This window comes from Lagopus leucura, unplaced genomic scaffold (assembly GCF_019238085.1).
Source record: "Lagopus leucura isolate 7727_CA_CO unplaced genomic scaffold, USGS_WTPT01 Super-Scaffold_100053, whole genome shotgun sequence".
Taxonomy (NCBI): Eukaryota; Metazoa; Chordata; class Aves; order Galliformes; family Phasianidae; genus Lagopus; species Lagopus leucura.
Genome location: NW_024962299.1, coordinates 1,139,689 through 1,153,009, shown reverse-complemented (window position 1 = coordinate 1,153,009; position 13,321 = coordinate 1,139,689). Strand labels below are relative to the sequence as shown.

At 46.5% G+C, this 13,321-nt stretch overlaps 1 protein-coding gene across 1 annotated transcript in view; it reads right to left on the bottom strand.

Annotated features, from left to right (window-relative positions):
- Positions 1-13,321, bottom strand: part of FANCA (FA complementation group A) — a 32,427-nt gene that overhangs the window by 653 nt on the left and 18,453 nt on the right. The window contains exons 24-42 of the mRNA XM_042885860.1: positions 12,829-12,899; positions 11,246-11,345; positions 10,639-10,838; positions 10,102-10,198; positions 9,696-9,872; positions 9,064-9,137; positions 8,527-8,655; positions 7,967-8,030; positions 7,574-7,740; positions 6,902-7,007; positions 6,347-6,406; positions 5,891-5,995; positions 5,160-5,272; positions 4,202-4,343; positions 2,724-2,786; positions 1,503-1,608; positions 1,056-1,131; positions 639-765; positions 128-220 (exon numbers count right to left, since the gene is read on the bottom strand). Coding sequence (XP_042741794.1) covers positions 128-220; positions 639-765; positions 1,056-1,131; positions 1,503-1,608; positions 2,724-2,786; positions 4,202-4,343; positions 5,160-5,272; positions 5,891-5,995; positions 6,347-6,406; positions 6,902-7,007; positions 7,574-7,740; positions 7,967-8,030; positions 8,527-8,655; positions 9,064-9,137; positions 9,696-9,872; positions 10,102-10,198; positions 10,639-10,838; positions 11,246-11,345; positions 12,829-12,899 — 2,070 coding nt within the window. The remainder of the gene's footprint in view (positions 1-127; positions 221-638; positions 766-1,055; positions 1,132-1,502; positions 1,609-2,723; positions 2,787-4,201; positions 4,344-5,159; positions 5,273-5,890; positions 5,996-6,346; positions 6,407-6,901; positions 7,008-7,573; positions 7,741-7,966; positions 8,031-8,526; positions 8,656-9,063; positions 9,138-9,695; positions 9,873-10,101; positions 10,199-10,638; positions 10,839-11,245; positions 11,346-12,828; positions 12,900-13,321) is intronic.

The following is a 13,321-nucleotide window of genomic DNA, read 5'->3' as shown; positions in this document are numbered from 1 at the left end:
TGTTACAGAAGGGTACTGCAGAGCGTGTGATAAGCAGGCAGCACCAGTGCAGTTGGAGTGTGGCATGAAAGATACACAGTGAGCAGACAGTCATCTCAGAGTGATAGAAGAGGAAACACTCACTCACCAGTCCTATGTTTCCAAAGCTTTTGGCAGGGCAGCGTGGAATTGCGCCAAGGAGGAACTGACGGGCTGTAGAGATCACTTCTAAGGGATCTGCCTGAGGAACTCAGAAGAGACAAGGTAGATCAAAGCCCAGAGCAGTGTCTCTCTCAAGTCTCAGTCCCTACCTCCTGAACTGGAAAAAGAACCATTGTGCTGTACCCATGGTCTAGCTACAGGTTGGGCAGGTACCTCCATCACTGCCTACGTTCATCCTAAGGTCCCATACAAGACAGCAGTGAGGCATCTTAGGTTTCAGGCACCAGCAGGACAGCAACACCTGCAGGGTTCTCTCCACCTCAAGCTGCATGCCTGCAAATGCAGCTCCACAACATGCCACCACTTTGTACAGGGAAGTGAGAACAAGGATGCTGCAAGCGGCGTTGGGAATGGATCACAGATACGATTCAGAGTTACAAGAAATAAAGAGACTGAGCTTCACCCGTGTGTTCTGCAGGGCCTGGGCCTCTTCCTACCTGCTCAGGCTGGGGCAGGTCTTTCCCTTCCACAAAGAGCTGAAGCAGCTGGATGTAGAGATTGAGCGCCACGTAAAGGAAGAAGTGCTGTCTGGTGAGCAGCTCGTGGTGGAAGCCAGGGGTAAGGCTGTGGGAAATCATGTGTGCACCACCTGGTCAGTGCTGGTTCAGAGGGAAACACACGGGGCAAATACAGCTAGAGCTCCTGCTACCACTCATCTTACAGCTCCCCACTGCGTGCAGGGAAACTTCTAGCAATATATACAGGGATTCTTCAGCAGCAGTCCTGCTGTGATGCACTGTTCTCTCGTGCACGGCTAACAGAAGAGCTCGGCTCATCCCCAGGCCAGCTGCAGTGCCTGTCAGTCACCACCCACATCCTCCCCACAGGCATTCCTTCTGAAACCAGGACATTACCTGTAGAAGGCAACAGGCAAGAGCCGGCTGTGGCGGTCTGAGGCTGAGCAGCGCAGGACAGAGTATTTTCTAGAGCCTGCAACAGGCACAGAAAATCATTAGGTCCCTTCATTGGTCCTCTGCTACCTCATGCAGGGTCTGCACAGCTTCTTCCCAGCACACAGTAAACCCTAATGGTGGGTGCAGTGACCCTGGCAGAAGGAAGCTGTTCCTTTTAGGCTTTTCCTATGAGATGAAACAATAATTGAGTTTCAGTCGCTCCTAATTAGCAGCCACGTCACCATACTGCAGAGTAGAAGCAGCTTTTAATGAAACTCTTTTTTTCCGTGCAGCCCACAAAAGCACCAGAGTTCCTCCTTACAAACACGCTCATTAATCAAAGAAATAAAGCATTACTGTCCAGCACCAAACCTCACCCTCTCACCCCTTGCAGGAAGACTCACTCACCTTCTTCTGCTGACAGGAAGAGCAGTGGCCAGGATATGCCCCTCTCTTCCAGGCACTGCAAGATCTCCAGGGCCCATTCCAGAGACGTCTGAAAATCCACACCTTCCTGGGTGTCAGAAAGGACAGTTTGTCTAGATTGTCTTAGGTTTTAACTGTATCAAAGCAGAAAAGTTTCAGTCAGAGATCGTGCATGTGAAATGCTTTAACAGAGGACGTCTGGGAATTTAGCCCAAGCCTTTCTCCTCAACCGGGGGCTGAGTTCCTCCCTGGGCAGTCAGGCACTCTGCAGTGCACGAGGCTGCATCACCAAACCAAGTCACAGCACTGCTCACTTGAGCATCATTTGCAAAGGCAGAGGAAGCAGCACTGATGAGCAGCCAGCTCATCACCAGCATGCTTCCCAGCTTTGCTCCAGAGAGATGCTTGAGTTCTGCATCTACCCCCCCCGCTCCCCACAGCCAACTTCCCCCCTCTGACCTCTCCAGTGTCGGTTAAGAGGATTTTTGCATCACACATTTTACTCAGAACAACCTTCTGGATCTGTTTGCTGCAGATATTTCTTTTCTCTGTCACTCTCCTGACTCCCCCAGAGAAAGGCTGGGACCAAATGACTATTTTAAACTTGAATCTGCTCCCTGATCCGACCTGTTAGCTGATACCACAAACAACTGCACTTCAGAATGGAGAAGATGACAAAGGGACAGAAACACACAGTGGTAGGCAGGATGTTGCTTAGGGCAGAGAGCTGCTGAAAGAACCTTCTTGTCTTTGCTCTTCTGTTTTACAGCATTAAATCATTTGGAAATCTGTGTTCCTCCTTGCTGCAGAGCCCATCTCCTGTGAAATGCCGTGTGTTTCCAGACTGGGGAAAAGTGTCTTAGAACAAAAGTGAAATGCACAGAAGCCAAGATAGGAGATTCCAGCATGGGAATCAAGGGAAGCGTGAAGTATGAGCAGAAAACTGAAAGCTGTAAGACTCTCAGGACGAGAAATAAAAGCTACTGTAGTGAAAGGGAAGATAATATCAGACAGGAAAATACATCTTCAATCTGATCTGAACAGAAGGGCTTTCAGCAGGCTGTCTGGGATGTTGCAGATCCTTTCCTTCTGGCAGAGCAAGCTACCAGCTTTTAGAGTACTCGTGCAAAGCATTTTTAGGCAGCAAACCAAGCTGGTCAGATCTATTTGGTGTCATGAGAATGCCCCGAGGGCTGAATTTACCTTTGGTGCTATTTTTGCTGAGATTAGATCCATGAGTGAGAAGAACAGCAGAGAAACAAGAAACTGCAAAGAAAAGAGAGTGCAGTTAGTTGTGTCTGCGGTGGTGACTCAGAACTTACACTTTCCAGTCAGGAAATAACATTTCATCAAGTGAAACTCAGCATTCCCAGGCTGGACTCAGATGAACTACATTTTCATGTACAGATGAACAGCACTGCTGCTGTTTTCAGGTGAAGGCAGTTTCAAGACAGTCTGGGACCTGACTTGGTTCATTGCTTCTCGAGGGAAATCCCATAAAAAATTCAAAGCAAGTAAATCAGACAAAAAAAAAGACAAGTTATTCCAAATACAGGGAAAACTAAGCAAGCTACCACAGATGTAAATCTGGGAGAGAGCTGGTCTGAGTTAACAGCCTGCATGCCACAAGGAGATGCTGTGCAGCTTCCCATCTCAGCAAGTGCGCTGTAATCCTGTCCTGCCACACGTCTCTGCTGCCCTGGATCCCAACCACTCCAATCAAAGTGGTTTTATAACCCAGGGAAGTTGAAGTAATGCTTTTATTTGTGTCACCCCTTGAGTTGTACAACAAAACCTTTTCTGTTACTGTTGCCCTCTGAGAAGGAAGAGGGCAGAGCCAGACAGCAAGCTATGCACACAGCAGGACTGGGTGCACACACACAGCAGTAAGGCAGGGAAAAGAGCAGAGAAGCATTGCTTCAGGTCTTCCCAGTGTCCTCCTCCAATCTTAAGGCAGATTTTTAAGGTCAAAGTTGTCATCATTTCACCTGTACCAAATGCACGTATCACCTTGGTGAGATCAGCTTCTGATTAATAGTTTTTGGCTCTAGAGCAGTATAAACAATGGTGGATTTGGTCCCACAGCAAGAAGAGCTGCTACCACAACTCCTGCCCCAGGGATTAAAACTTAGAGTAAGTCATAAGGCACAGGCTCTGCATAAACAAGATTTACCTGTGAATTTCTCAATATAGAGACACTCCCCACTCTGAGCTTTGGTCCCTGCAATCTCCTCTAGATAAACACACACCGCTGCCAGGACAGCAGCCCGACTTCCTTCTGAGCAGAAGGCTTCAGGGAATTCCATTTCTGTATCTCTTTACCCCTTCTGCCAAGTTTCCAGAATGAAGATCAACAAGGATTTCTCCTTTGCCAGTGGGAGAAGTGATCCTGGAGAGCTGAACTCCCCTCCTCTGCAGCACTCTCTCTGTTTTTCAGAGCAGCTGTTCAAATAATCTTCAGTGACTTCGCAGAGAAGTCAGTATCTGAGTTAGAAGTTTAAACACCTTTACCTGCAGGATAAATATTTAGTGACTGGTAATTTACACTGCATTCTACCAAAAGCCATCAGCAAGATTTCACAACAGGGTCTAACTGAGAAATGGTGTTCCAGGAAAAGGCATTCTGCTTTCACTTTTGAAGCGTGGAGAACAGCAGACGTTTAAAATGAGTCCAGTCTTGCCTGCTCTGTGTCAGTTCCCAGTCTCCTCAGTGCATTTCTCTCTCTTCCTCGTGGTGAGTGCTGTTGAACAGTGCAATGCAGGAAGGCAGCAGAAATCCAAGGAGGGCCAGAGAGAGGGAAAACCTGTCCTGAAGAAAGGAAGCTAGGAAACAAAACCAGCATGTCATGGTTTGAGAGAAGGAATCGTAGCTGTAAATGAGGAGGGGATTCAAGGGCTTTGGCAAAGTGCTTCAGTTTGTGATTGGGCCAAAGAAAAAGCATTTTTTCTCCCCAGCTTTCTCCCTGCTGTTGAACACAGTGTGGAGATTGTTCAGAGAAATTAAAAACAAACAGTGAAGCAACAGCCAGTAGCCTCCCAAAATCTCCCTTACCACAGGTTGGGCAGCTAATTAATTACCTCTGTACAGTGCTACAGAATCACGTGCTTATTGCCTGCAATAGGGCATAAGAAGATTCTTACATGGAATGTCCAACTCTAGGGGAAAAGCTGCAGGATGCTGAACAGCCAGATTTACCACGGGGGAATGACATGGAGAGGGAAGGAAACAGCTGAGAAGCAATCAGCAATTTCAAGAGATCTGAAATTCACCACATCCAGGAGTGCAGGGTGTGACTGATGAACCAAATGACTCAACAGTGTGCTAAGGCCATTTCCAGTGTTTGTCTAACAAGGATTCTGCCTTCCAGTCTCCTCTAAAAAGATTCCCTTTCCTTATGGTGAAACACTCTGACCCACGTTACGCAGAAGGCCAGACTACATGATTATAGTGACCTACTCTGAGTTTGAACTCTACAAAGGAATCTGTTTACAGCTGTGCTACAAGCCTCAACCCACGCTAGCATTTCTTTCTTTCTGCCTGCTGAAATCCAGCCTGTCTCAGAGATCAGGCGTCCAGGAAGCCTGTCCATCAGAGCAGCTCTCCTGCCTGCACATCAGTGTTCAGGTCCTCATACACACCCCACTGCTGAGGACTGGCATTCCCTCAGTCTCTCCAATTCTTCTGGAAGCGGAGCACCAAAGAGTCTCTTCCACTGGGAGCAAAGTACTGGCTCCAACTGTGGCCACCAGAGCTAGGAAGAAAGCCAGAAACCAGCAGTGTTAGCAGCAGCATGCCTAGCAGATGTTTGTAGTAATGCATGCAAGCTTTCTCAGTCAGGTAGTGAGAGGCAGGTTTTTTCCTGCCCTTAATGTAGAAGCCCACACACATAATACACACACACATAATAAACACAAAGAAGTTTCAATCCTGGAAATGCCAGGTGGGTCATCCATGATGGTTTGTACCGTGGGGCCCTGAAGTTTCGCTTGCAGGACCTGAAGGAGCTCAAAATTCAGCTGTTCCACAAAGGGGATGGATGTACTTAGAAGATGCAACAAAAACCAACTACCTCCAAGTAAGACAGTGCATGAAGGGTAACATGGAGAGGAAAACAAAAAAGTGCTTTACAGAATTTGGGGTTGGCATGTACCCTTCTGTCTTCTGTCTTAAACTCTGTTCCTCCATCCCACTTCTGCATGTCCAGAGCTGGGATCAGAGGGTATACTAAAACACTCTGCATTTTTCCAAAGGCACTAACAATCATCCCTTACTTCACAGTTTGCCTTAAATGAAGTCTAAAAGATGCACTTTAAATAGACAAGGAATATACATCTAATGTTAAAAATAAGGACAAAACATGAAGGGTTACCACTGCAGAGAACAGCACAATGGGACACTTGGTTTGGCACGCTGTTAGAACATCGTTGACCCCTTCTGCTGATTCTTCACAGTCCAAGCTGGCATTCAGCAGGCCCTGGGTGAGGACAGATCACAGGATGCCTTTGCTGCTTTGAAGCACCTCCCAAACCCATCTGTTAACTAATCAAAGATAACTGTAGGGGTCAGCGTGGCCCTGCAAAAGGAACACACACCCAACAGCTTCTCCTTCTTCCACCTGCTTTGCTGCACTGTATTAAAATTAGTCTCCACCATTATTAATTCACTTCACTTCCCTGGACTTCTTTTTGCAGTTCACACCAGTGATTCTCAACAGAACCATGCAAGTAGCTCATCTCAGTGTTAAGAACAGCATACAGTCAGGTGGCCCAGTAAGGAAACTGTTCTGGCTGGGACAATAGAGCAGAATACCAAAGGCAGCTCTTACCCTGAAGAAGTGTGCAGTGATGCCATAGGAGAGCGCGTACCCCCTGGAACAGATGTTCTTCTGCAGCACAATGAGGAAAGAAAAAGTTTCATTCCTTCCTTTCTGAAACACCATTTTCCTCAAGCAGATTCCAGTAGCACAGAATCACCCTGTGAGACCCCAGCTATCAGCTCAGGTTACAGAAATCTTTTCTCTCTTAAGCAACATCACTCACTAGATTGAGCTTTGCAGTCCCAGCACATCAGTGGCCCTGCTTGCTGTGCACAGCAGCAGTTTGACTAATGGTCTCAGAATGAGTAGCAGTATCTGGCTGTGCATCAGGGCTTGAAAATGCTGTCCATCAGGGTGAATAAATAGAAATGCTAGCTATCCTGAGCACGAACAATGCTCTGCAAGACCTCAGAAAGCTACAGAGATGTTTTTGAAGCTGAAATTCCCCCCATTCCGATATATGTTAAATTGGCTGCATCTTAACTTCTGTCCTAAGCGCGAGCTGAAGGTCTCTAGCTAGAGCATTGACCAACAAGAAGCATTCATCTGGCTAACCACACGTACCAGCTCTGAGTTGACATAATGAAAAAAGTCTTCACAGTCCAGCAGAGTTTTCTTTCCTTTTCGACAAGTCGCGATCAGCGTGGATGCAGGGAGCCCCACCAGAATCCTTGGGCAGGGAAGAGAAAAACAGAATCAAAGTTGTCACCAAGATCTGAGTCCGTGCTCTCAGAGCACGACTTCCATACCTGGGGCAGTTTGTGAGCATGTCAAACACAACAACCCCAAACATCTGGACAGAACCCATACAAGGAATTTTTACAGTCACCCGGAGAAGAACCTGCACCTCAGTGAGATCCACAGACCAAAGGTGCTATCAAGGCTCAAAAATGGAAATGCATGCTTATCTTGGAGCAGCAATATAGGATGATTAATGCAGGTGGTGGCATTAGGAGTGTTGCTGGCTATAAAGAGAGTTCACAAATATGTGCTGGCCATGGAAATCCAGTCCATCTAAAGGGACAACTGAAGGCCCAAGATGGCACACAGAAGCATTTCAACCATGTGGGTGCTTGGAAATAAGCACCTCTTGCACATTTGCTACCAGGATGCATAGTGTCATTTATTTTCATGTGCTTTGTGCTCTGAAGGGAGGCTACCCAGCTGCACAAATACACAACAAAATACACAACACATTTGTTTAAGGCATTCCCAGCCATTCAGGTCTGCATTTACCTTCTGTGCAGCAGCAGCTCCTGCTGCCTCCACAGCTGCTCACCCAGAGCAGAACCATGGTGTCTGTCTTTCAGCCTTCCCTGGAGAATCTCAAACAAGAAGTGTCTCTTGGCATCCAAGCAGCCTGAAAGTGGCCTTCGCCTACATCCCAGCTCGAGTACCATCTCCTAAATAAGGCAGGGCAAGGGGGAAAACAGCGTTTGTCAGGGCTGCACATCAGTTTGCACTCAAACCCTCTATGATTCTCCAAAGTAACACACAGAAATCAGTATCTCTATTTCCATGCCATTGCTCACATCTGAGAACTGAACGTCAGTCTTCTGTACGCTGACATAATAGGAAAATATTAGGCCAAATTCAAGGACAGAGATGCCCTTCAAAATCTGAACTCACCTGCAACTTGCAAAGAATATCAGGACTGACTGACCTCAACTGGCCACAGCTACCCAGGTCCAACCTGAAATGAAGACACACCAGGTAACCGCCCCTGTTCACCCAAAGGAGAACATAATTCCAGTCGTATCAAATGGCTTCACACAAGCGCACAGCTCTGACATTAATGTTCTTTAAGTGAGCTGTAGATGAGACAGCAACTCTCCTCCAACCCTCCTTCCTTATTTTCTAGCTTCAGCTACTTCCCCAAGGGCACTGACGCTTGTCTGGCCAAACAAATACGAATACAAACTCAACTTAAAAGAGACACACAGACTACGGACTCTATCTGTGATTTCAGATCCAGACCTCTGTCACCTAAAGCAAGATTCTTATGCAAAGACCAGTGAGTCACAGAGCCACCTCCCAGCCTTCATTTGCAGCCAGACCTGTAAGAAGGGAATTGCTTCCACCATGGGGAAAATATGTCCCCATGAAGACACAAGCTGACAGCTCCTAGCTTGCCTGGTCATTAGCAGAACCAATGCTCCTGTAGAAAAGCAAGTCATGATACAGAATACCTTTGTGAGAAATCCAGAATGCAGTCCATAATGATGCCACATGCCTTTTCCAGGTCTCCATCACAGCCACCAGAAGCAGAAGGTGCTGGAAGATACCACTGATAGATAGCCCAGTAATGGAAGTCCTGCCTGCAGTATTGAAAAGAAGGTAAGGAAACTAAATGCTGTAACAGATTGGTTGGTTTGTTTTCCTAACCTTAATGTAAAAGGAAGCTCAGCCACCAAGTTAAGTGCTATACCAGAACACTGCATGACCAGATGTGAACTCTCTCTTGCTGCTGGGAAATTACTTGGAAGGACTGTATATGCAGGCTAAGGGATGTATTGGTGAGCTTCTCAAGTTAAAACACATCTCACCCCAGCGTTGCTTGAGCTTTGTAATTCATTGCTTTAGCCTGTAGTAAACAACAGGCATTTGTGTCCCACAGAATCTTCTTTACTTTGTTGTTAATCTCCTAACATTAAATGCTTTCTCCTAATTTGAGTGGGGAAGGATCTTGAAGCAGCCCCCCTTTAAGAGAGCACCTCTGTGGTTACCTTTCTGAAGCAGAAAGAACATCCTTTTCAGGGTGCACCTCTAGTTCCAACAGCAACCACTCTCTGAAAGATAACTGGGGGAAAAAAGCGATTTAGAGATCACAGCCAGACGCAATCCAGTACAGATTGAGAGATGTTAAACTGGAGGCACGAAGCCAAGGAAGTTCCAGAACAATTTCCTCTGCAGAAAAATCTAAATTGAAGACCTACTAAAACCTACAAAATTGGTTACCTGAAAGCAAGTCTGTAGAGCATCTCAGTGACACACAAGCACAGCCCTCTGAAGTTCAGAATCAGATCACTTTGTAGACAGTACACAGTGGGAAGGCTTTTTCTCTACTGTTCCTGATAATTATCTTATTGTACATTGCATCAAACCTTGTGGTTTTGCCAGTAAACAAGACACAGAATCTTCACTTCCAGTTTTCTATTTCTGCCTTATCATCAGCATCAAAACCTACAAACAGCACTGAGCGCGTGGCCGACCACGAACAACGTCACCCAGCCGTCATCCAGCTCCTCGGGTGCCACGCTGGGATATGCAGCTTCTATCAGCAATAAGGGAACTGCAAAGGGCAGAGCTGAAAAATGAGAATCCCAATGTGAACTTAAGCCGTGGGACAGATTTATACCTGGAATGCTTTTCCCTTCACAAGCTCTTGAAACCGCGCTTGCTTCCATAAACAGAGGCTGGCTCTTCTGTAGTTTAGAGATGGGCACGTCAAGGAACTCCAGCCAAGATCAGCCTTACCCTCCTTGCTTGTGATTCCCCGAGCTTCCAAGCTTAGCCGTGGCACAACGTGCTGCAACTGAAACAGGCAGAAAAACAACGTGTGTTTCCAAAAGGGCCCCTTTTTGTGTGAAGCTTTTGTGTGAAGCTGCCAAACAAGCAAATGCACAAAATGGCAAGGCGGCGTGCTGCCAAGATGTACTTCTATAGTTTTCTGTGTAAAGTCACAGCTCCACAGGAGTCTGCAGTGAGAAACTGAACTGAAACTGATTTTTCTCGTAAGCAATGTGTTTCTTTTTCCTTTTTACCTTTTTAACAAGACTAGGAGGCACCAAGGCACATAAATCGTCACAAGAAAAGGATGAAAACTTGCACAATAGATAAGATACTGCTGCTGTGCAGAACCTGATTGAGAAAGAGAAAGAATTTGGCTATCAGGTTGGTTCAATCGTATCTTTTCCCAATCACGAAAGTCCAAAGTCAAAGCAAAGACTGAGCGTTAAAAATGGTTTTAACCAACATGTTCAAAACCTGCTCACTTTTGAGACCATTTCTGTTTGTGTGCATCCAAATGCAAATGCGGCCCCAATTTGAGAACCAGCAACTAAGTCGAAGCTTCTGACAGCATCCACTCAGTCCTTTCTTTGGCAAGCATCAGTCAGCACGATGCCACGTCCTGTGGGGCCACCATCAGCCTGTCTGGGCAGCACCTCCATGCAGTGCATACACCCACATATGCTCAGGAAATCCTCCACAGAGAAACAGGAGCTTGGCCAGCATCCTTCCTGTGCCAAACCTAAGCCACTGTGCTGGGAGTGAGGAACACGGGGCAGGTATCAGCTCACCTTGTGCAGAAGGAAAGCGACTCCTCCGTCCTGCACACCAGCAAGCAGCTCCAGAACTCAGAAATGGAAAGGACCTTTTCAGCAACAGGCTGAGAAATCCCAAAGTCTGCTTCTATTTCAGGAATTAAAGATCTGGATTCACATAAGTGGATCATAAGAGCAGCTAGTCCTAAAATATGAGCATCGTTCAGGGAAGGACCCTGCAAGACAAACGGAAATAATGAACTGGAGAAATAGATGTGTTCCATTTGTAACAGAACAGCTATCTGCAGAAAAATCTCAATGAATCAAGTAGGGCAACACTGCAAAATCCACTGACCAATTCGCTGCAATTATAACAATTTAGCAGCTGAGAGGCACCAGTTAAAGTAAACATGTTCATATCTCAGAATGAATTACCATACCACAGCAGCACTTCTGCTGGAATACATTCCACTTGCATTCCTGAGAGCAAGCCCAGGCTATTTTTCTGAAATGAGAATCTTTGGATGCCTGAAAGCCAGTGAGGATCCTTCACTGTGCAGTCCAGACAGGCAGATGCCCTGGAAATGGAGCCAGGATACCTTTAGCACTCTATAGCTGTAGGATTTTGGTCTGGAAAACTAACCTGGTGATAAATAAGCTGGCAGAGCCTCCCCAGGAGGGCAGGTATGAGACTCCTATGTCCACACATCATCTTCACAAACAACGAGAGACACGGCCCCTGCCTGCAGAAGGTAAAAACCATATCAACATGTTGCTGTTTGTCTTTTTATCCCCAGTAGAGGAAGTGTCTGGTTAGGGGTTAGGGGTTTTCTAATGGTTAAGCACAATGAACGTGAGCCGTCCTTGCCCATAAATACAGGATAATTACCATTCTTTTTAAAGGCTCAAGGGAAGTGTCATTTTTAGAGCATCTGAACTGAGCACCCCTACAAAGGCACGATCTCAACCAGTACCCTGCCTCAAATAATTGACCACAGGTAATCAAAGAAGAGTTCTGAAACAACATCAAGGAGAGGAGGAAGCTCCCTGGGGCACAGCTGCCTTTTTCAGATGGCTAGAATAAGAGGAGCAGAGGCAGAGCAATGAACAGGAACATAACACAAAAGGAGAGTAAAGGAGAAGTAACATGATTAAGTCCTTTTTAAAAAACAAAGCAAGGGAGGGGCTTTCCTATGGGGCATCCCTGCTTAGCTGATAGCAAACAAACCAACTTCAGAGAATATCGGATGGGAGGATAGGTTTAGAAAAAGAATTCTGGAAAGCTCTTGTTCATCACAGCTCCTTTTCATACAGGCTTTCAAACAGGTTTGCCTGCTCCTGTGTCACCATGGTGAAACAGCTTAGAAGAGAGGTAAAGATGCACTGGTTGCCAAAGCATGCTGTGCTGCACAGAAGCAGCCACCCAGCCCAGCACTGCCAGCAGTGGGGATCCCAGGCATTCTGTCAGGACATTCTGTCACTACAATGGAGTTCTCCAGAGCGTTTTTCCACTGAGGTGTTGATTGTAACATTGATAGTCTTCCGTCCCATCATGAAGGAGATGGCATTAACAGAGTCCTTCCAAAGCAGGGCAGCAGTGCAGGATGCGTGCCACCCCTCCTCCCTCACATAGGGCAGAATCAAACTCAGTCAGTTCCAGGGGGAAGAAGAACTAAGGCAGAGAGAAGGTGTATCATGCTGCTCTTTCTTTGTCCATAGCTCCAATGTCTCATACATTTCATACTAGATATGGTGTTAGAGACAAAGGCTGAGGTGCCTGGATCTGCAAGATACTGGATGTGCCAAAAATACACCCCCAAGCACCCTGTCAGCAGACAAGTATTCTCCTCCTGATCTGTAGTGTCAGCCAGCAAGTAACTCCTGGACAGAAGGAAAAAGAATGTGCTTCGTGCCTCAGCTTTGAGCTGACAGCACCGACCTCAGCACACAGAATTCGGAGTGTTTGAATGCACCGTGGTGGAGCTGAAGCAGAGGCAAATGCCACTTTTCTGAAGAGATCAGTAACAACCGAGGAGAAACACATTTTATTTACTCTTACACATCAAAGCTCGTTAGTTCCTAGTTCACAGCAACTCAGAATAAAGCAGCTCGCAATTGCCAGGCTAGCACTGTGGATATGAACACACAGAAGCCCCTCCTGGCCTCTGCACAAACGCTGGAATTTCACTGTATTAATCAATTTCCATTTTCCTACTTGCATCTTACCTGTCAGGAGGGTTAAAATAGGAAGCAGCAATCAGGTTTTGGCAGAAAGATGTCAGCAGAAGATCAACGACCTGGAATAAGAGGCACTGCTATTTCCTCTTTGCCGAGCTGGATAATTAGATCTAATTGTGCTCTGTATGTATTATGTTTCCCCAAGTTTCATAGATCCACTGGCACTAATAGGAGATGGAAAGTTAAGCCCACCACAGCCCAGGAATGATCCCAACATACAGCAAGTATCTAGGCAAGTCTGGTGAAGAAAACCTAGCTCATCACAGGCTTGGTCTAATAGAACCTATCTCTGGATCTCTCCACCAGACATCCAATGACTTCCAGGAGGTTAAAACATAGGCACAGTCTTTGCAGGGCACTACGAAGCAGACAAAAGGAGAAGTGTATTTCCTGTTTGCTGCAGATAAAGCAGCCTTGCACAAATAGCATCCAGTATGCAGGTATGCATCTAGTATGCAGGTGTGCACCTACCCACTGTGCC